General features: G+C 36.3%; 1 protein-coding gene across 3 annotated transcripts; it reads left to right on the forward strand.

Annotated features, from left to right (window-relative positions):
• Window positions 1–246: 246 nt before the first annotated feature.
• Window positions 247–4,789, forward strand: LOC131064248 (disease resistance protein RPV1). 3 transcript variants are annotated; one of them, XM_057998340.2, is made up of 5 exons: window positions 247–1,134; window positions 1,281–2,367; window positions 2,509–2,838; window positions 2,931–4,199; window positions 4,280–4,789. In XM_057998340.2, exons 1-5 carry the CDS (start codon window positions 428–430, stop codon window positions 4,760–4,762), a joined length of 3,876 nt encoding a protein of 1,291 aa, XP_057854323.2. In that variant the 5' UTR covers window positions 247–427; the 3' UTR covers window positions 4,763–4,789. The 3 variants fall into 3 exon arrangements, with proteins under 3 accessions (XP_057854323.2, XP_057854322.2, XP_059063982.1); XM_057998339.2 differs by having other exon boundaries at window positions 248–1,134; window positions 4,289–4,789; XM_059207999.1 differs by lacking the exon at window positions 2,509–2,838 and having other exon boundaries at window positions 249–1,134.
• Window positions 4,790–23,894: the final 19,105 nt, after the last annotated feature.

A 23,894-nucleotide genomic window follows, 5' to 3' on the forward strand; every position in this document is an offset into this window, starting at 1 on the left:
ATCATGATTGTTGAGCTTCACATCCCAATAATCTCTTTCTTTATTCGTGATCAATTTCAATCAAGCCTTCACCACAACACTTATTTTAGTGTGAGATAATTTTGAATTTTATGTGGAATATCATTAAGTGGGATGGGATGGTCACCACCATCATTAGGTACAGTTGGACAGGATTCCATGCGGTTTTCGAGGCGAACCAGGTCCCCCCATTTTACGTGTTGTCCACTTTTGTCATTGTAACTTGCACGGCACTCCTCTGAGATGCTTCCGCGTTTTTTCCACACGGTTTTCTCACATCTGTCTTTATCACGACTCGCTCTCCTCTTACAAATTCTTAGCACTCACCTGCTCAATAACAAGCAATCCTTCATTCCAGTATATTATTTATTGTTTCTACCTTGCAAAGTTCAACTCGAGTACCATCACCATGGCGTCTACTACTCGAGGAAATAGTCCATCTTCATCTACTTCTGCTACACGCTCAGCGGGACTGAGATCCTGGTTTTCATCTTGCTGTAATTGCTACAATTGCTGTTCAGTTCAATCCAATTCAAGGGCATCTACATCAACCATTAGTACCCAGGTTACAAATCCTTCTCAAGAGATAGCACCATCTGCATCTGCTGCACATGCTTTTGAACAAGTCGCACCATCTACCTCTACTTCTGCTAGATCCACAAGGCCAGAGAGAAAGCTGCCATATGATGTATTTATTAATCATCGTGGCCCAGATGTCAAACACACTCTCGCAGCCAGTCTCTATAACACCCTCACTGGCATGGGATTGAGGGTTTTTCTTGATAAAGAAGAGCTTGAACTGGGGGATTTCTTGCCCACAGAAATAGAAGAAGCAATGCGTAGCGCTTCGCTTCATATAGCTATTTTTTCCAAGAATTATGCGCAATCTCCATGGTGTTTGGCAGAGCTTTCATTTATGCTCAAAACGGGCACCCAAATAATTCCTGTTTTCTACCATGTTCAGCCTGATCATGTCCGGTATGCAAAAGGAGTTTATGCTGATGCGTTTTCCCGGCATACGGAAAAGGGTAGATACACCTTAGCAAAGCTTGCAGAGTGGAAGAATGCACTTAATAATGTTTCATATAATGTCGGTGCCATCATTCATAATGAAGCGTGAGTACCAATTACCCTGTCTCCAGCATTTGTACTTTTCTTATTAATCATCTTCTGCATTTTGTGCATGTTTTTATGTTTTAATTTTTCGTTACACATCATGTTAAATAATGTTTGTTCTAATTTGTTTCTGTTGTATATGCTAGTGATGAGGGGAGCCTGCTCAAGAATATTGTTAATCGTGTATTGAAAGTAATAAAAAATGTGCCATTTGTGGTTGCCAAACATCCAATTGGTTTAGATGAAATTATTAAAGATTTTGAAAGGACGACACTTCAGTGTGCTGAAAGCCATTCCACAGTGCAAATTGTGGGAATTTGGGGTATGGGTGGCTCTGGCAAAACCACTCTCGCCAAACAATTATATAACAATAAATACACTACTATGGAAAAAGCTAGTTTTATATTAGATGTTAGAGATGCTGCTTCAAAACATCAACTGCATAACAAACAGAAAAAGCTCTTAGAAGATCTTGGTCTCAAAGGCCCATCTGTAGACAATATAGAAGAAGGAAAGGGGATTCTTGCCAACCGTTTGAGATCTATTCAGGTGCTTATCGTTCTAGATGATGTTGATAATATTGATCAATTAGATGCTCTTGTGCCTGAGAAAGATAGTCTTAGATGGGATAGTTTGATTATAGTTACTACAAGAAAACTTGAAGTGCTTCAATGTTGGGGAATCTCGTCCATTTATAAAATGAAGCCATTGAGTCCATCTCATGCCGTGCAACTCTTTTGTTGGCATGCCTTTTTAAAACCATGTCCACTTGAGGGATTTGAGAACCTTGTGGAAAAATTTATGAAGGTTTCCGATGGCTTACCATTGTCTCTCAAAGTATTTGGAGGACAGTTATATGGCAAATCCAACAAAGATTATTGGGGAAATCAATTACAAAAGATTGTTAGAATACTTCCCGATGATATCAAAAGCAAGCTAAAAGTAAGTTATGATGCCCTAGATTATGAAGAGAAAGAAGCATTTTTGGATGCAGCTTGTTTTTTCATTGGACAGGAAAAATCTTCAGCCATCGTAGCTTGGGATGGATCAGGATGGAGTGGTCTGTGCAGTTGGGAAAGTCTATTTAATAAGTGTCTTGTTGAACTTGATCGTGATGATTGTATAAGAATGCATGATCACTTAAGAGATTTGGGAAGAGAAATTGCAAATCCTCAATCACCCTACCGTCTGTGGTCGCCCCAGCAGATTATCAATGTTGATAATGAAATACAGGTAAGATTAATACTTTCATCGATTGTATGACTATACAATGGCTTAGAAATCTTGTTTGTCTACCTGTATTTGTTTGATTCTTGTTTCCACAAAATTAAATTATTTTATTTTATTTTATTTTTTGGTTTCCATATTTGAAAGGGAATTGCCATTCGAGGAATAATGGCCACAAGCGAGATTGAGGTGTTTCCTCAATATTCCCAGGGTGGAGGGCTCATTGTTAACACAAACAGAGGATCTCGCACTCTGGCACCCTCTTCGCTTGGATTAAAAATTTTTCATTTGAGAGGAAATTATTATAACCAAGTAATTGGTGATCTATCGAGAGAGCTAGTATGGCTTCGCTGGTTTGGTATTCAAGAGAGAAGTCTTCAGTCACTGAGTGCACTGAAAAATTTGAGGGTTTTAGAACTCTATGAAAGATGGGATGAAGAACATCACTTAGAAGAACTATGGGAGACTGAAAGCAATGTAAATATCTTTAATAAGCTGTTTTAAAGCTTTCTTTCAATAATTTTTACTATTGATCGTTTTTGGTCAATATCATTGGGAATTTCTTGCAGGCTCCTGCGCAGTTAAGAGAGCTGGTCATTTCTTCGTGCTCAGAATTTCAAAGATTTCCGAAGTCTATAGGATGTCTGAAGGAATTGAAAAAGATAGCCGTCATTGATGGGAGCAAGCTGAGGAGTCTGCCCGAAGAATTTTGCCTTCTTCAATCGTTGGAGCACCTTATGTTAAATTCGTGTGGAGAACTATCATCACTACCCAGCAGTTTTGCTGATTTGAGAAATCTTAGGCACCTAGATTTGTCAGGTTGCATGGAATTGAGGAGATTGCCAGTCTCTTTTAAGGAGCTCACTCTCCTGCAGCACCTGAACTTATACAGATGTTCTGAGCTCACCTTAGAATCAGACATTCTGGAAAACATGATAAAGATAGAGTATTTGAACCTCTCTAGTTGCAGGCAATTGGAAGAGTTGCCTCATCACATCACAAATCAGGCCTCCTTGAGAGAGCTCCTTTTACTTAATACAGAGAGGTTAAGGGAAATACCAGTGAACATTGGGCAACTGAGCAAGTTGCAAAAGATGAGGACCGGAAGTAGATCGTTGAGAAGCCTGCCAACATCTATTGGAGATTTGTCTTCCTTGATTTCTCTCGAAATTTATGATTGTCCCAAGCTGGAATGTTTACCTGATTCTCTGGGTCGTCTTAATCTCTTAGAGAGTTTAAGCATACGGAATTTAGGAGTGAAATCTTTACCAAAATCAGTTAGCCAACTAATTAATCTTCAACAGCTGGTAATATTATGGTGCCCAATTGGTGAATTAGATCTGGGCGCAGGACTGTTTACTTGTTTGGAGCAGATAAAGCTATGGTCAACTGAAGTGTCCAAGATCTCAATCCCTGAAGGCTGTTGTTGCGGCCTCAAGCGTCTGTCACTTCGTTATAATCGCCTTTTAACAGAGATAGAAGTCCTACCAACAACAATCACCAACATAGAATTGAATGACTGTGAAATCCTGAGGAATGTAAGGGGTATTGATCGTCTTGTAAAAATTCAAACACTAAGGATAAGTGAGTGCCCTGCATTGAATGAGCTTCCCTGTTTTGCACAATCAGATTTCCTCCGAGCATTTGAACTTAAAGGTTGCTATGGTGTTAAGAAAATACAAGGCCTTGAATATTGCAAAGCATTGGAGAAGGTGGCAGCAGATACCAGGTGGGAGGAGGCAGGTATAGAAAGTTTGGAGCGCATGGAAAGATTGAGGGAAGTGAAACTCAGAGCAATCAGCAAATCAGCTATTGAAGGTTGCATTCAAAGCATCAAGGTAATACTGTATTATAGGCATATAGAATTTTAATCATTTTCAATTGATTGTGCATAGACTAAATATATTGATTTGCAAAGAATTTGCAGAAATGGCCCGATGAAACCATAGTTTGCACGCGGGCGGTCCCTGATGCGGCCTCACTTGTAAACTCCTTTGCCTTTACCAATATCTCCATTGTTGACTCCTTCGCATACCAGAAAATGAACTCCTGCCCGTCCCTTAGAGTGCCCTCTAAAGATCTCTGCATATTGCTATGTTTTGTTGTGAATTGTGAATCTCCAAAAACTTTACTGGAGTTGACATATGGTACTTCAAGAACTAGATTAGATATCGGAGACTGTAGGATGCGGTTGGAGGAGGGTAGATGGGTATTGCTAGCTGTCTTCACACAACATTCCATGTTGCAAAAAGCAGACATTTCACGTTACCCACAATCCAAGATAAGAATGATGGTAGAAGGTCAAGTAGAAGGAGAAGTAGAGAAAGGATTGGCTGTTGCGGGAGGAAAGGAGAGAGTCGTGGAAGCTTTTAATGGTTTGTGGACATTTTTATCAAATTAATATTGTAAACAATATTTATATCCACCAGTTATATAGCAGCATAAATGTGCTTGTCATATAATGTTTAATTTTTTTTAAATATACGGTGGACGTATTATGAAAACATTAATACAACTATATTTAATGATTAATATAAATAATATTTTTAAAGCATAGTTAACTTAAAAAATAAAAATGATATTAGAAAAATCATTTGAAAAGGTTAAATAAACATGAATTATAAAAGATAAACACATTTTAAAAAATCAAAATTGTCATATTTCAAATTATCTTTTGAAGTATCATGTAAGATACTTTTTGTAATTTTATTTCTTTTTGCATAACATTCAATGAAATTATATTGATCTGATATGAGGACAATATTATAGTGATCTATTATCAAGATGATGAGAATGGAAGAAAGATTTTTATGATCTTAATAATGGATGAAGATCATATTCAACTATTTGAATATCAATCTAAAATAAACAAAAATGTCAAGTCCAAGAACATATTCTTATTCATTTTGAATGGAATGTTCATTGATGATTATATGCATCCTAATGCATTTGGCAAACTCCTTTAAAACATGTAATCTATTTGTGGAATCTTAAAAATTTAAATCTCATTTCTTTCTATGGTTAGATATCGTTCTTTTGTAATGGAAATTTTATTATCTATCTATTGTAGCCCCTCTAGCACATATCATAGCTCAATCAAATTCATTACTTCTTATTGGTCATGAACATGGATGGACAAGTGCCATTTTGGGATATGGAGTTAGTGTGCAATGAGAATTTGGTTGGTAGTTCTATGCAATTAATTTAGATCAAGCCACTCAACTAGAGAGTGTTTTCTATGAGCATATGTGGGTTATATGCCTTCGATGGGATATAGAAGAGCTTAGAGATAAGATGTAGAAATAGATTTATAGTCTCAATTTACAAGGAAGTGAGTCTTCATTATCAACTTACTATCTATAGGTTAACTTTCTTGAGCATGATATCGTACTAAAGGTAATTAGCCTCGATCAAACAAGGGAAGGGTCTTAGTGTAGTTAAAGATATGATTTGATAGGAATAATATTTTCCTAACCTCTTTATAGTTAGACCTCTCCCTATTGATATTAAGGGGAAATATCCCTCCCATTATAAAGAAATGAGGGCATTTAGAGCATGTGTATGGAATCCAATTTTTGAGGTTTCTTGGCAATGAACATAATTAGGTTATTTTATCAAGCATTTTTAATTGTTGAAAGTTTGGTATTGAATCATCAATTGAGTTTTTAATGTTTCTTATTCAATTATCTTCAACCTTACAAATTATGCACCAAGTATTTAAATGCTATATTTTGTACTAACTTTCACCTATAAGCCATATCCATGACATTATTATCTAATATTTTAGGATTAATATTACTTAAAGAAGAGTGTTTGTTAACTTTAGCTTATAAAATGTTGGTTGAAACTGAATTTTGACAGCTCGTCAAGATGTAAACTAGGTCAAGTGGGTGGGGATGGGGTCATAAGGGACTCAAGTGACAAAATGATTCTAGCCTACATGGCTAACCTTGGATTTCAAACCTCAAGAATTATGGAGGTGGTTGCAGCATATAATGGAATAGTGATTGTGAAGGGAAAAGGTTTTGAAAGAATCATCATTGAAGGTGATTCTAGATAATAACACCCTAATAATGCTTAAAAAGAAAGCTAGGCTAGATTAGAAATCAAGTTAACTCATATCCAAATGTCTTGATCTTTTTCATATGTTAATCTGCAACATAATTAATAACACATGGTAGGAAGATAATAAGTTGGCGAACTAGCTAGCCAATTTTGGCCCCTTTTCCAACCATATTTAAATATGGACAGATTTGCACAAATCTCCTAAAGATATTTATGCCACTATCCTAGCTAACATAAGTCTTAGTGATGCAAAATAAACTTGAGATCACCTTTTTACTTCTTGTCATAGCCACATTATCTACAAATCTTTTTTTGTATTAGTGGTGGTCCTTTAATATTGGTCTAAGTTACACACACCTCAATATCATCTTGTGTTGTCCCATACCTTTGGTTTTCAGGTTCCCTTCATGGTTTTTGCCTCTAGTTTCTAGGTGGTGACTTAATCCAAACTAAACTAGACAATTGTGATGACTTCAAGAATAATGGAGCTCGCTATGGTTAAAGGTGGTGAATGGTAATATTGTGGACTATGTCAAGGGAAGAAGAGTTTTGACCTTACCCTCTATAGAGCAATTTGGCTAATCATGGGGGAAAGGCAAAGTCTAAATTGGGAGTGTGGTCTTGATGATTTCTGCAGAGACCATTGTTATTGTTACTGGTTTATCCTTGGATGGTGTGACCTTCGTAAGAAGATTAAGGGATGTTATAAGGATAATTATAAGATATCCTTCAAACTGGGTGAAGGTGTCTTGAGGCTTAATAGTGGGTACAATAAAGTGGATCTTCCTGGGCTTGGAAAAAATTAGCGCTTCTGCTCATGAGGTATATCATGTTGGATGGGATGTTCAAATGCTTTTAAACCCAACTCTTTCTCATGTTGAACCATCTCAAGTATGGAGTTAAAATGAATTTCTCATTCTAGCTTTGCTCCTTATCTCAATTGGTTCTTTTGATTAGAGCTAAGAAAACTCTCCCTCTTCACTAGGGTTTAATTCTAAGACTTTATAAGTTTCATTTATCTTTGTGCCAATCTTGTTGGCTCTTATTATCTCCTTTAGTCCCATTTTTTATTCCAACTTGGCAGTGGAACTTTCTAGAACCCTTGTTACCAAGGTAAGCCCTAATATGGAATCCTCATCGAAGATTAAAAATCCCCACTTGGATCAACCCACTTCATGTGGCCAAATAGAAAAAATACCCTTGCTATCCCTTCCAAGGAAATTGATTTAGTGTACTTTGAGGAGGAAGAGGTATTTAGAGACTTTGATTCTTCCTTGTCCACTCTTTTGCATCGATCTCTGAAAATTTTCATAGACAAGGCACCCTTCATGCTTTAAGGCACCCCTTTGCTAGTCCTTGGTGATTCCATCCTTAAGTTTGAGTCCCCTACTCTCAAGGATAAAGTTAATAATTTGTTTGAGGCCTTCATCAAACAAGATGCTAAGATTTATTGGTTCCATTCCTAGTTGAATGTAGGTAACAAAAAGATCAATAGATTGGAAGTAATTATTGAGGTGGAGGTTGTTGGTGAAAGTTAAGCTATGTGATGCTAAGAATGGTGGGAGTCAAAGGTACAAAGCACCAATTTTTCTTAGATCACCAAAACACTCACAAACTTCCTTCAATGAAACATGGTTCTTCAAGGAAAAAAGACACCCAGATGGAATTAAGACCCAAATCACTTACTAAACCTTTAATACACCTTGTAAATCATGAACATGATAGGATTAATCCAAAAAAAAATTCCATACTTCCATCGCTCACCCCGAATAGGCCTAATCCCCTGTAGCCTCCTAACTGACAAATATGAACATAACTCTTGAACTATCTAACCTAATCTCCACAAAATAAATATAGTTTTGGATACCCTTTTGGGAGTTTTAAAACATATCTAAAATGATGATAGGGTTATTATGAAAAATTTTCCCTTATAATTGATTGGTAATTTTGATCGTAGGCCTAATTAGGTTTGTTTTTCAATCCAAGACAAGCAAACAATCATTGATTACTTTTTGAAGACACACAGTGAAGAAAATCACTTCAACAGAGTTATATATAACCTAGTTACAAAATTTTCTTGAAGTTTTCATAAAGATCCAACAGTTAAAAAAAATTATGGCATTTTTCCCAAGACTAGGTACCCTAGGCAAGGTTTAGACCCGTACTCACCAATATTGCAATATCTTGCACAAAACTTAATCAAATCAAATGAAACCAACTTTGTAAACAATTAGATTCAAATTAATTTCACATACAATCAATGAGGAGTGGAATCTTATCTATACATGGCCATACAATGGCTTGGAGTAGAGCAGAATGTTGGGAAAATGCAGAAAACTAAATGTATTTTAGTCAATAACTTATCAAAACTTTACATTCCCCTTTTACCCTACTCCTCATGACCTTAGATGAGGTTTTTGAACATATTTAAACTCATTCTCAACCATTGGTAACTATCCAACCAACTTCTATGTGACTTTTCAAATGATGACCTTTCAAATTCCTAATTTTTGTATTTTTGCAATTTTTACATTTTGACAATATTTGCAAGATTTCACAATTTGACAACTTGGCCCCACAATTACCTAGAAACCTAATCAAATGACTCAAATGAATTATACATGGTTCCAAATATGACCTAATTATAAACAAAGTTCAAAAACTACAAAGTTTCCTCATGGAGGCATGCAATCTCGATGGTTCCCTGCACCATACTCTCAGGCAAATTTTTTCCTCAAGTCCTCTTGAGGAAAGTGCTACACAATTGATTCTAGATTGTCCATATGATTCTTTGACCACCAAGTAATCTTTTCACTCATGAACAACTAAAACCTTGCATTTTCCTTTTGTCCTTAACTGGTTTTTTTATTATTGAATGTTGTCTTTCATTTGATTATTGATCCCTAACTTGTTCTTCCTTTGAAAATGGGGTTGAACCTGTTGTTCCATTATTTTAAATGGTTGCATCCTTCATGTTCTCTTCCTCATACATATACCCATCTCTCGCACTACTTCATCACATATTCTCTCATGACATACTATCCAGCTACCCAACAAAGATCCTAGAAGATGCTTCCATCTATCCAATCTCTCTCTCAGTGGAGGAACTCTTGCACCTTCTCTCCAGCTTTATCTTTGTTGGAGGATAGTGATCATAGACCCTCTATCATGTTTGTAGCAAACACACCTTCTCATAACTCTTTCTCTCATGCAAATTTAAGTTGGACCACAAGCACCTGTAACCAACACACTCCATAATCTACCAGATTAACCAGCTCTGATACCAATTGATGAAGAGAATGGTGGGTTTCAAAGGTACAAAGCATTGATTTTTTTTTAGATCACAAAAACACTCACAAACTTCATTCAATGAAACATGGTTCCCCAAGGCAAAAAGACACCACAAATGTAATTAAAACCCAAATAACTTACTCAACCCTTAATACACCCTTAAAAAATCTTGGACATCATGAACATGACATGATTAATCCAAAAAAAACTTCCATATTTCCATTGCTCACACCGAATAGGCCTAATCCCTTGTAGCCCTCCTAACTAACAAAATTGAACATAATTCTTGATTCAGTCCTAATCTCCAAAAAAATAAATATAGTTCTGGATACCCTTTTGGGAGTTATAAAACATATCTAAATTATGATAGGGTTATATTGGAACATCTGCCCTTATAATTGACTGGTAATTCTAATCCTAGGCCTAATTAGGTTTGTTTTTCAATCTAAGAGGCAAAAAGTCATCCATAAATTTTGCAAGAAAAATAATGAACAAAATTTCTTCAATGGAGTTGTAGATAACCTAGTTATAGGCTTGTCTTGAAGTTTTTATAAATATCCAATGGTTAAAATAAAATTATGGCATTTTTCCCAAGATTGGGTACCTTAGGCAGGGTTAAGACTTGCACTCACCAAAATTGCAATATCTTGCACAAAACCTAATCAATAGACAAGAAACTAACTTTGTAATAAATTATATTAAAATTAAATTCACATACAATCAATGAGGAGTGGACTCTTATCCGTACAGGTCCATACAATTGCTTGAAGTAGAGCAAAATGTTGGGAAAATGCATAAACCTAAATGTACTTTATTCAATAACCTCTCAAAACTTTACATTCCACTTTTACCCTACTCACGATATTACATGATATATTTGAACATATTTAAACTCATTACCAACCATTGGTAACTATCCAACCAACTTCCATATGAATTTTCAAACGACGATCTTTCATATTCCCAATTTTTGTATTCTTGCATTTTTTACATTTTGATAATATTTATAAGATTTCACAATATTTGACATCTTGACCCTGCAATTACCTAGAAACCTAATCAAATGATTCAAATGCATTAGAAATGGTCCCAAATATGACCTTATTATAAATAAAGTTCAAAAATTACAATGTTGCCTCATGGAGGAATGCAATCCGCATGGTGCCCTGCACCACAATGTAAGAAGAATATGTGAGGGTTTAGATTGCAGCTGACAACATGGCAAAGAAACATGAAAATTGGGAAATAGTGGAGGATTAACTCAAGGAGATGAATGCAAAGATCAAACTAAGGGATGAGAGGAAGGATATTCACCTAAGGAAAAAATATGAGCCCTTGAAAACCATGAGAACTTGAGAACAAACCAATCTGGATAGGTACAAAATACTTGATTCATTAGACTCATAAATACTGAAGGTGAATTCGTCAACCCGAATGGAACGACTATGAACTCTAGTGTCCATGACAGGTATGAAAGGCACTCCAATGAAGGTCAACCTCATGGATATGAAGTTGATGGTATCTCAAGTTAAGGTTAATCTTAGAGAACACCCTAGCTCCTTTCATCTGGTCGAAGAGGTCATCTATCCTTGGCAACAAATTCTAGTTCTTGATTTTCACTTTGTTCAACTACCAATAGTTTATACAAAGGTGAAGGGACCCATCCTTCTTCATAAATATGAGAGGTACTCCCCACGAGGAAATACTAGGATAAATAAAAACCTCGACCAATAATTCCCTTAACTACAACCATATTTCACTCAACTCTTGAGTGATCATCCAATATGAGGCTCTAGAAATAGGTTCTGCTCTAGGTAGAAGAACAATGTGGAAGTCAATGTCACACTTATGTGGCATTCTTAGAATATCACTAGGGAAAACATTTGGAAACTCTCAAAGAAGGATGACTATCGAGAGAAACCTCCCTACACTCAACCTCATCTAGATCATTCATTGAGACTGCAAATAACTGACAACCCTATCACATGCACCATTTCAAATGCATAACATAAATTATATTAAGGGATATGGGTCTCTAAACTCCCACTAGATCTACTCTCCTACCAACAACATCCAGACATTGCACTATCTTACACTAATAATCATTGCAATCCTAGTGAGTGGTCAACCAATCTATTCCCAAAACTACATGATAGAACCCTAAAGGAATGATACGGAGGTCCACTACAATGGTGAAGAGGCCTAAATCCAGCACACATCCATGTACAAAGGAATCCACAAACACCCTAAACTTGATATCCAACTCAACCTGCCATCTATCCATTTTCTTTGCTTATGCAAGCTGACATTTCTCCACAAGAGAGATAAATAAAGGAGTCTAAAGCACTTGAGTCAAACAATATGGAGATAGAGATACCACCTAACACACTAGATGTCTCAATCATTACACCCTAATGCTTTGTCTGTCAGTTGTCAACCATCGCAAATACTTTGTGAAGTATGCAAGCATCTCCCACTATGGGCTTTGAAGTAGCCAACCTCTATCTTAATACATGAGAAGTCCTCTGCAAACACTACATAGCTATGTGACCATGTTGGCCATAAGAAAAAAAATCCCCTCTACCAAAACCTCTGCTACTAGAATGAGCACTAGATTGGTGGAAGCTACTTTTACTAGATTGTTGTTGAGTACACTAAGCGAGTTGTTAAGACTAATTTCATTTGTTACGAAACCAATTGTGACCCTTTCCTACCTAAGAACCTCTACCACTAGCATTTTGATAACCCTAGGATTTCTTTCTGTTTCTGCTACTATTGTTGTTGACCACCCTAAGAGGGTCCATAATGGTTCCTAGAAGAACTTGTTGCTTGAGACTGATTCCCCCTAGCAACTAAAACTAAGGAAGGGGCACTCCCAATTTGGACACTTGTCTAACAACCCAAAGCCATAGCCAAATTCTCCTCAACTAAACAGGCCTTCTCCACTGCTATCTCCATAATCTTGGGTTTGAAGACACAAACTCCTCCATTGATATGGGCATTGAGACCGTATCAAAGTGTTGAACTAACAGGGCCTCATCATCACTAATACCTGCATACTTCTTAAGCTCAAAGAACATGTGTTCATACTTCTCAATAGTCATGGCCATCTGACGCGAGTCATGGAATTCATTGACATGCCTCTACCTCCAATGATCTAATGGGAAATATGCTGGAAAACTCTCTTAAAAAATCTCACAAGAAATAGAAGCTATATCCAAATGGAGGTTTTCCTCCTCCAAACACTACTAAGTAGAAGCAAAGCCTCTAAGGTGCATGCTGGCACACCTATCCTTCATGTTGCTACCATATGGGTGAATAGCAAAACACCTATCCAAGTCTATCAACCAAGTCTCTACCTCCAACCTACTACTAGAACCATTGAAGCTAGGAGGTCGAGACCTAATGAGATTATCATGTGACCAACTATAATGGTATCTCTATTGAATATTCTAACACACAAGACAACTAAGAGGGTGATGCAGGAGCATCCCCAGTCTATGAGAAAACTTGCATCAACCAAAAATATTTGCTTTTAGTTTTGTTCTTGTTGCATTTTCTATGTTACTTTCTATAGTCACATAAATTTGTCCATTTAATTAAATGAATATTTACTATTTATTTAATTATTTAACCACTAGCCAACAATTAATTAAAATCAACATTTTATTAATTCATCTCTAAACTCTTCTGCTATTAACTAAAAAAATTATCCAATTTATTTAAATTAATTCATTAAGTCACATTCTAAATCAATTAAATGAATAAAAGATATTTATTTAATTTAACCCCTTTCCTTTTTTAAATAAATAAATAAATATTTATTTAAATCACTAAACTACCCCCCACCCCCCCACTTGCATTCTCCTACAAATGCAAGTTTCACCTATTTTGTTGAAATTAAATAATTTATTTTAATTAAAATCCTATTTTTTCTCAGCCACCAAACCCACTAGACTCTTCTAAACCATTCTAGAATCTTCTAACCCATTCTAAAATCTTCTAATCCATTCTAAATTAGCACAATCCCATTCCTTAATCATTGCCACATTCCTAAGCAACTTGGAGTCACTTCTCAAAGCCTCCAAAGCCTTTGAAAAGCATTAAATGGCTTTTATTCTCCCACAAGTTAACCCCCATAGTCTCCGAAACCTTTAATGGTTCTTACACAACCATTTATGGCTCTTACATAACCATTAATGGTTAAACTCAACTCACCCACATGGTTAAAGACTTTCCCTCTAGCTCGATCCCCATTTAACTCATGTGTTTCCTCAAGCATTCATTGTTTTGACCATGGTTATCCTCACTAACTCTTGCACAAGGGTTTATCCATTGGATAAAGGCATTATTAATTGGATACAAGCTTTATTCGTTCAACCCAAACTAGACCTTAACTCCTAAGGTAACCCTCAAGTCATCTCAAGCATTTAATGCTTCTTCCATCTCCTCTCAAGCCATCTCATGTTGACATTTATCATCTTGGGACTGGGTTGAAATCCCTCACATGAATCACAAACCCATCAATCTCGACCCTTGTTGAGATTACTCAATCTCAACCATCCATTACTCTATTTTACCTATAAATAGAGCTCTCATTCCTCATTTTCAAATCCTCAAGCATCAAGCATCTAGAATTCATAAATCCAGAAATGTTGTATGCATCTAATCTATAGTGAAATTTGAGAGAGCATTATAGGAACATCTAATCTAAATTGTTATTTTGGTTAAAATCAATATAGATTAATTAGCTATTTTCTCATATCTTGTTTTCTTGCATTTGCATAGTCTTTTTTATCATTTTATAATCTTGAACCTCCATAAGACATCCATAAAATAGCAAAAAGCTGTTGAGAGCTACACTCATTTGGAACTTGGAGAGGAGAGGAACAAGGGAGGAGCAGCTATGAGCATTTGGGAGTGGTTGGTTTCAATCTTTCATTTTTGTATGCTTTCTATTATATGTTTAATAGCTCTCTTGATATGCATGCTTAGCATTGTAGTTTCTTATGTATTTCATTTATGATTTATTACTAACATCATTAACATTTGATATTATGTGTTTTCTTGTGTTTCCTAACAATCGTCTTTGCAGTGCATCATTTGGTGAACCTGACGTGAATCAAACAAGGAACTTTCTGATTCAAAACTACTAACTTTTTTGTGATTTTCCAAAATTGCCATACACAGGTCACAGTTTAGCGCTATTGAATGCATTTTGGTGCTATCAGAAGCTAGAGATTTAGCACCTTTGTCTTACATTTAGCGCTTTTATCTTCTAACTAGCACCTCTGTCTTTGTTTTAGCGTTATTGTTCTTTAAATAACGCTATTGTAATTAGTTTTGCGCTTTTGTGCTCTTTGTTTGACAGATTCTTTCAACTCTTTTGTCAATTTTATAGCGCCTTCAACATTCTTTTAGCGCTTTTGCCAGTCATTTAATGCATCTGTATTAAATAGCGCTTCTCTGTTTACACAGAGTAGCGCTATTGTAATAGAGAGTTGTAAAAAAATATTATGTAACCGAAAATCAAAATTTTAGGCTTGTAGAAGCCTACCAAAAACTTCATTTCACTAACTAATTGCTTTGCTTGTGCAGGATTTTTTTTCTAAATCCTTTTGTCATTAGAATTGGATAAAAAAGAATTCACTTTCTCTTTTGGATTAAAACTAAACTTCACTTTTCATTTTGGGTTTTAAAATCAACCAAATTTTTCAGTTTGGAGCTTTAAAGAGAACTTCATCTTGCAAGTTAAAAAGAACCACAAACTCACTCAAACAACTTTGTTTTTCTTGCAAGTTAGGAATGATCTTTCATTTTGGGCTTAAAACAAAACAAACAAATTTCCTTTTCTTGCAATGTCTAAAAATCACAATCAACTTTCATTTTTGCAAGTTGAAAAGAACAAACAACTTGTCAATTCATGTTTACAAATTGATTTCCCTTAAGCAAATGTGCTTCAATTTGGTTGACCAGAATTTTCATTTTCCTAGTTAGATAACATATTGCTTTGAGTTAAAAAGAACACCATGTTTGTTGGAGCAACATCTCCAAATAGCATTTAATTCACATTGCAATAAAATTAGTTAAAAAGAACAAGTGTTTTAAGTATTTGGCACACTTGTGCAAAAATCTGTAGAGTGTTCCCATTTCTAACACACACTATCCTCTCTCTTGGCTCTCGTGGTCCTAGGTGCAAGAGAAAAGTGTTAGTAATGCTCAAAATTTTTATTTTTTAAGAGAGGCCTGCCAAGAGACACATCACTCTTGGGAACGACCTTGCACGGTAAATCCTTCAAGCCGCTATAGAAATCAGGTGAGCAAAAGTTGTAGCCTTGGGTATAGTTGTTCCTATAGTGTAACTTCCTAAAAGGACATATGGGCCCCACCACAAGTTACATGGCTCTTAAGTGAGTCACTACAGAATGAACTTATGTCCAAAAACATCAAACATTACTAGACATCTCTTTATATAGAAGCCCAACCATTCTATTGATTGAGGATATTTGTGAAAAGTTCAATGCAAGAGCATACATGGTTTTTCTCCCAAGATACTCACCATACATATTTTCTTGAGTAAAAATAGGTCTTTTTGAAAGGCTACTTGTAGCTTGATAAAAGTGGTGACTCCCCTATCATAGGGATAATCTATCTGTTATGCTTGTGCAAGACTTAGTATATCACATCCTTACCTACCACGATGGGATTCATAAGGTATGTAGTACCAAAGTCAAAGAAATATCAAGATGTGGGCTAAAAACATCGCAACTGGCCAATGACCTTGGGGATAAAAAGTGCTTGACTTGTCTTCATACTATGTCAGACTAGTAAAAATTTTAGTTGACTTCAAGATTTGGGAAACATTTAAAATGCACTTGTAAAAAGGGTCAAAGTTCATTATTATGTTGATCTAGACCCACACCTATTGTGCCTTTCATAGGGAAAAGTTATTGTGCTCGTGTGCTTGCTGTGTTTTCTTGTCAAAGAAATTCAAAAAACCCAAGTATTCATCCAACAAATCTACCTCAACAAAGTGAAACAAAATCTCAGTTTGTATGACCATTACTCACATCTTGAGAAAATGAACTCTTCATCAAAAGACCAAATTGGTGAAGAGGCAACTTGGTCCATGAGATCTCAACAAAAGAAGGAAGTTTTTCTATATCAATAGACAACTTTTTCTTTCACATAGGCTATTCTTGTAGGTCCTGGAGACAACTAAGAGGGGGGGGGATGAATCAGTTGTCTAATAAATTCAAACCAAAAACTTATTAACCAACTTAATGCTTTATACCGGTAAATTAGTTAAGTATGCCGATAGATAGTGTTAACAGTAAATTGCTATACCGGTAAGAATTAATGCATGAAACATAAGCACAAAGTCATCCACAGCACATGACACCAATATTTGTACGTGGAAACCCTGTAAGCGAAAAACCATGGTGGGAAACCTTAACCACAATCAGATGATACTACTGTAGACAGTAAGTGTACAAGAGGGGTTTGCACATGCAAAAAGGCCAACGGCCTAGAGCTCACTACTCAATCACAAATGGGAGTTACACTGACTACAGTTGGATGGTTAAATCCAATAAGAATGTACTGCACAAAATTGCATCTACATATGCTGAATTCAGTACCGGTGTAATGCTGATATGCTTCTACAAAAACCTAACTTCACCTTCAAATGATGTCTTCATGTATGCCTTTGCTTTATCTCGCATATACTTTCACTTGAATCTTTTTTGCGTTCCACACTTTATCTTACAAATAAGATCTTACATTTATACCATACCCTAAGACCAATTTTAGTAGGTCGGCTCTACAAGATATTACAATAAAAACATTTTACAAACAATGCAATAACCGATTGAACATGTCGGCTTAATGCATTTACAACAATAATAAATCATCTTCATAGCATGCCATGCTGATCTGGAAAAGATAAACCTGTCGGTGTAACCCTAGATAACCTGGACCTATTTGCCGGTAAAAGCAAATATGCAATTAAGAATATACCAATGATTATTACTTCAAAATAAAGTGTCCACATGATGTCTTCGACATTACCAAGTGTCTTCCATGTCATTCCAGGTACCGATGAACATTATATCCTATCAGTTAATCATATACCGGTAACTGTTGCATAGTTTACTGTTTGCCGATGAATGTTGCTGGATCTCCAAAGTAGATGTATTTAGTAGGTGTTGACACCAATGACAAAACCATACCAAAATACCAACAATCTCCCCCTTTGGTATTGATGGTAACACAAGATGGAAAAACCATCAAAGTGCCAAAACAGAGATGCCAAGTGTAAAACCAACAATCTCCTTAAAGTGACAATCTCTCCTCCTGGAAGCAACATGAGTTATTTTATGTTATCCTGTACCAATTTTCACCATAGATATCTCTCCTCAATTGATAATGTGTTTTTCCATATATCTCTCCCCCTTTGACATCAAATGCCAAAGCTACAAAATTTAAGTCCATACAAAAATACCAACTACTCCCCCTGAGAAGTAGCTTCCTCATCAAATACCAAAATAAAAGATTTGTCCATTTAATTCTGCCAGTTGATGAAAATCATCAACTATCTAAGTCTCTACCAGTGGAGGTATGAATCTGAGCTGATCTCCAAGATACTCAAAAGTTTCGTTAGGCAAAGGTTTTGTGAAAATATCTACAAGTTGTTCTTTAGTATTCACATAAACCAATTTTATCTCCTTTTCTTCAACTTTTTCCCATAGAAAATTCAATTTGATAGAAACATGTTTTGTTTTAGAATGTAATACTGGATTCTTAGATATATCAGTTGCTGCAGTGTTATCACAATATATAGTAATAGGTTCCTTGCATTTTACCTTTATGTCTTTCAACATTTGCTTAAGCCAAAGTACCTATGTATAGTTTGTTGCTGCTGCAACATATTCTGATTCTGCTATTGATAAAGATTTACAACTCTATTTCTTACTTAACCAAGAAACTAATCTCTTTCCAAGAAAGAATGCTCCTCCAGTGGTGCTTTTTCTATCATCCACATCTCCTGCCCAATTTGCATCTGTGTATGCATATAGATCAAAATTTTCATCTTTAGGATACCATAATCCAAGATTTGTTGTTCCTTGTAAGTACAGGAAAATCCTTTTTATTTTTGATTCATGATTTTCCCTAGGATTACTCTGAAATCTAGAAACTATACATACTGCATTCATAATATCAAGTCTGGTTTGTGTCAAATATAGTAAACCTCCTATCATAGATTTGTATCTAGTTGGATTAACAGGTGTAGATTCGTCCCTTTGAGATAATTTGTCATTTGTAGTCATAGGTGTGCTTACCATTTTAGATTTCTCCATCCTAAATTTCTTAAGTAGTTCTTTCAAGTACTTAGATTGACTAAAAAATATGCCTTTATTAGTCTGTAAAATCTGCAATCCTAAAAAGAATTTTATTTCTCCAATCATAGACATTTAAAATTCTTGCTGCATTTCAGGAGAAAATTCTTTCCATAATTCATCTTCTCCTCCAAAGATTATATCATTAACAAATACTTCAATAATCAAGATGTCATCATTAGTTACTTTATAATATAAATTGCTATTTGCATTTCCTTTAGTAAAACCAATCTTTAAAAGATACTTATCCAATCTTGCATACCAAGCTCTTGGAGCTTGTTTTAATCCATACAGAGCTTTTCTTAATCTGCAAACTGTATCATTGTCATCTGTCAAGGAAAATCCATCAGGTTGTTCAATATAGACTTCCTCTTCAAGATCTCCATTCAAAAATGCACATTTAATATCCATTTGATAAACTTTGTAATCTTTATGAGCTGCAAAAGCCAAGAATAATCTAACTGCCTCAATTCTGGCTACCAGTGCAAAGGTTTCATTATAATCAACTCCTTCTTTCTGAGAATATCCCTTACACACTAGTCTTGCTTTATTTCTGACAACCTTACCATCTTCATTGAGTTTGTTTCTAAATACCCATTTGGTTCCAATTACATTTTTATTTATAGGCCTGAGATCTAATGTCCAAGTATTATTTTTCTCAATTTGTCCTAATTCTTCTTCCATAGCTTTAATCCAAAATTTATCTTCACATACCTCATTTATAGATAATGGTTCAATTTGAGAAATAAGACATACCTCTTCATTTGCCAATCTTCCTCTTGTCATGACTCCTTTAAGTTTGCTTCCAATTATCTGATCTTTAGAATGATTCAGTCTTACATACCGGGGTGTCTTAGTCTATTGTTGTTCTTCAATTATTGTGGAATCCTCTGATGATACTGGAGTAACTAGATCATCATTCTGTACCAGTGGATTTATTGTAGGTCCATTTGTCATAATTTTTGTTCCCGGTTCAAAGTCTATATATCTTGAACTTCCTCTGAATTGTTCATCAATCTTTACATTTGTACTCTCAACAATTTTCTGTAATCTTTTATTAAAACTGTAAAGCGAAAAATCACAATCGAACCCTAGTTGCTCTCCGCTCTTCCAACTCCGAGGAGAGAGAAGGGAGGTTCGCTAGGGTTGATAGTTTTCACTTAAGGGAGAGACTTTAGATTCAAAAGAGGGGTTGAAACTCACAAGATCCAATCCCACACAATGCAAGATTGGATGCTAAATGAGTTTCAAGGGTTAAGACAACAAGGCTACCCTCTTTTGTAAAGAATGTTGATAGGAAGATTAAGCTAGGAATGCATAGAAAGTGACAAAGATTCGCTTATAAACTGAGATAAGGTTATAGTATGAAGCTGCGGACCTGGAATTAGCAGTAGAATGTTGATACGGCGCTGTCTTGCAAATTTGAGCAAAAGTTGTCAGGACGATGGCGCCCAGCGCCACGGTCCTCCAAAAAATCCGCAAAACAAAGGGGGATCTGTTCATCTCTGCACAAGGATTCCAGATCTTCAATTTCAGCCGCATACCTGCAACCTACACACAGAAAAGCGAAGACGATTGGGGGGTTAGGGATTAGGGGTTTGCCTTTAGGTCAAACCTCAATTTTGGAATTAACCAAGAAATGAGAAATGTTGTAAATGTAAATGTCTGTAATGTAAAACAAGTACTAATACCTTGTTGTAAGGATGTTTGTATCCTTATGTGCGAAGGTATAGATGTTGTTGTTTGTTGTATGTTGTATGTTGTAGCATGTAGTAAGTGATCTCCTCTTCTATGGTTGAATCCTTGACTTGAATGCAACACTTAGCCTTGAATGGAGACTTAGAAGGAATGCTTGAATGCTTGAATGCTTGAATGTTTGAGTATAGTTTCCACGCTTGTACACATATCCTCTTCATGCCAAATGAGAGAGAAAAATGTAGTTTATATACTTGCCAATTAGGGTTAAAAGACTGATTTTCCCGACCTTAGGCCGACCAGGAAAGTTAATTTCCAATTTGCAAACAAAAAGACCCGATACCCCATAGGAGACCGGGCCCAAAATAGGCCTAGGGACTAGGGCACTGGGCGCCATGGTCCTGGGGGACCAGGGCGCTGGGCGCTCTAGTCCCACCTCCCGGGACAGCAGGGTGCAAGGAGGTTCAGGCCAGGGTGCTTGAAAAATGCAATTTTTAGTGTCGTAATCAGGTTTCGGGGTCTCCATTCAAGTTGCGTGTTGCGTCGCCATTGTGAAGACCGAAATGCAGTCAAAATTGCAAGTGTCGCAACTTTAGGACGCTACATTTAGTCACCACTTTAGCGGGAGTATGTATGCTCATACTTCCGGTAAAGTACAAGGAAACAACATTGAAAGACTTTCACCACGTCAAGGAGGCAAGATACACCAAGCCCCCAGTGGATTAAGGATCTTACGACTTCGATTGACAAAGTAAAAGGGAAGATCACGAGGGAGAACCATGACTGTCAGTAGTAAGGTTCCCTCACTATGAGTCATGCAAGAAAAATACCAAAAATTTTCAAGGCAAAGCTAAGTTCGCCAAGAAATTTTCAAGTATCTTGAAAGGATAGACAGGGTGTATGCCCCCCTACGTTAAAGCGATCGCACACGCCTCAATGGGGGTGATTGTTTTAACATAGTGATACACATAAGAAATGAGAAGGGAAAGGAGCACGTTATCGCAAGGATTTAGCCCCCAAGTGTGAGATAAACCCAAGGATAATAGACACAAAACACAAAGCATGAGGTGACTTCGCTTTCCTCAGGGTCAGTATGTTGCATGATAAGTCATGTATATATCATCTGTATGTATGCATAATTGTTCTTCATTCCCCAATCAAGGAAGGTCACCTAGAAGAAGGGAACACATGTGTCTTTTGAGTCAACATGAGAGAGACCAAAAGAGATCTCAATGCTTTGCATCGTCCTCAAGTAGACAACACTAAGGACGACAAATAGAAGAATGAGAATAAAATATAGAAGAAGTAACACAAGAGAGGAGGAGAGAATCTGCTATGCTAATGTAACTAGTCTAGCACGTCATCTACCCCCCGATCTTGCTGATCAATGTTTCGGGAAGGCAGGGAACACGCTAGAGGAGGAACATCCAACACAGCAGATGGAGCTATCACAAGATCCAAACAAGGGCTATGTTCATGTTCCAAGCCAGGTTGTTCTTGTCTAGGAGCTAGGATAAGTGATTTAGAAAATTCATTAGATAAATGGTTATCAATATCAACAAGTTTGTATTCACTATCAGAAGCAAGAGGAGTAACATGTTCATCATGAATAACATTTTCATCCACATCATCATCAAGATTTATAAAAATAGGATCTTTAACTCGCACAGGATCAAGACCATCATGTATCTTGTGTTTAGGAGATTTAGGCTCAATTTCCGGCTGAGGAGAAAATGCAATAATGCTTGTTGAAAGTGTTTTTGGAGATTGTAAAGTTTGAGAAGTGGCTGCTTGAGCCCTAAGATGACGCTTTCGTTGGCATTCACATGCAGAACGATTTCGTCGAGTCTTAGTAGGAAGTGGAGAAGATAGAGGAGGAGGAATGTTCTCATCCTTATCACGTGGGTGTTTAGGTTGTGGTCTCTTAGGCTGGATAATAGGAGAAGAAGAAGGTCTCTTTTCTCTATAAAAGGCAGGAGGAGGAACTGCTCCATATAAAGGAGGAATATTTGGTTTAGGAAGGAGACCAAGTCCATCATGACGAGGAGGTATAGGTCTAATTTTAGAAGGTTTATTAGGCATAGACATAGTCACATCCATAGGGACGGGTTGGGAATCTTCTTGAGGAAAGACATTAGTTTTATCTTTCAAAGGAAGAACTTCCTTCTCAAGAACGATAGGAATGTCAAGTTTGGGTGTTCTAGGTTCACTTAAAGATAGGATCATATCTGTTTTCCACTTTTGATAAGATTTGAAAAGATGATCACTTCGTGGAGGAAGAGATTGGAATTGTTTAGGCCAAAAGTAATCAATAGGAACACTAGAAGTTCTTTCAGCTGGTTTAAAGAGACTATGATTGACAGTAACAACTTCACCATTATGGAGAAATTTCAAACATTTATGAATAGGAGAAGCAATAGCTTTCATGGAAGATAGCCAAGGATAGCCAAGCTTCACACGAAATTGTTCGGATGAAGGGATAATAGCAAAGTTCACATCAAGGGATTTGTTATGGACCTCAATAGGCAATGTAATAGAACCAATTGCAGGAGAAGAAAATGCATCGAATAATTTCACAACCACATCTGTTTTGTCATAGATCACTTGATTCAATTGCAAAGTAAAAAGAAATTCTTCAGTAATAACATTAACCATGCACGAAGGATCAATAAGCACTCCACGGCAGGGTGTATTCTTGACTTTTGCAACTATGTATAAAGGACCATCAGGTGCTCTAATGGTTTCACTAGAATCAAATGTGATGGAAGGTTCTTTAGGGATTTCTTGCTGCTCTACAAAGTTAATCACATTCGGAGTCATAGACACAAGACCATCAGATGATAAAGAAGAATCATTAGTCTCAATCGCATTAGAGGTATGAGAAGGTAATGGATCAGTAAAAATCTAAAGATTTTGGTTAGGAGGAGCTACAGATGTATTGCCTTTATCATTCACTCCAGAAACAGAGATAGTATTATTATCAATCAAATCTTGAATTTTACCTTTTAAAGAAAAACATTTTTCATTATCATGCCCAGGTTGACGATGAAATTGACAAAAAGCTTTGTTATCAAAATAAGGTGA

The sequence above is a fragment of the Cryptomeria japonica genome, chromosome 7, assembly GCF_030272615.1.
Source record: "Cryptomeria japonica chromosome 7, Sugi_1.0, whole genome shotgun sequence".
NCBI lineage: Eukaryota > Viridiplantae > Streptophyta > Pinopsida > Cupressales > Cupressaceae > Cryptomeria > Cryptomeria japonica.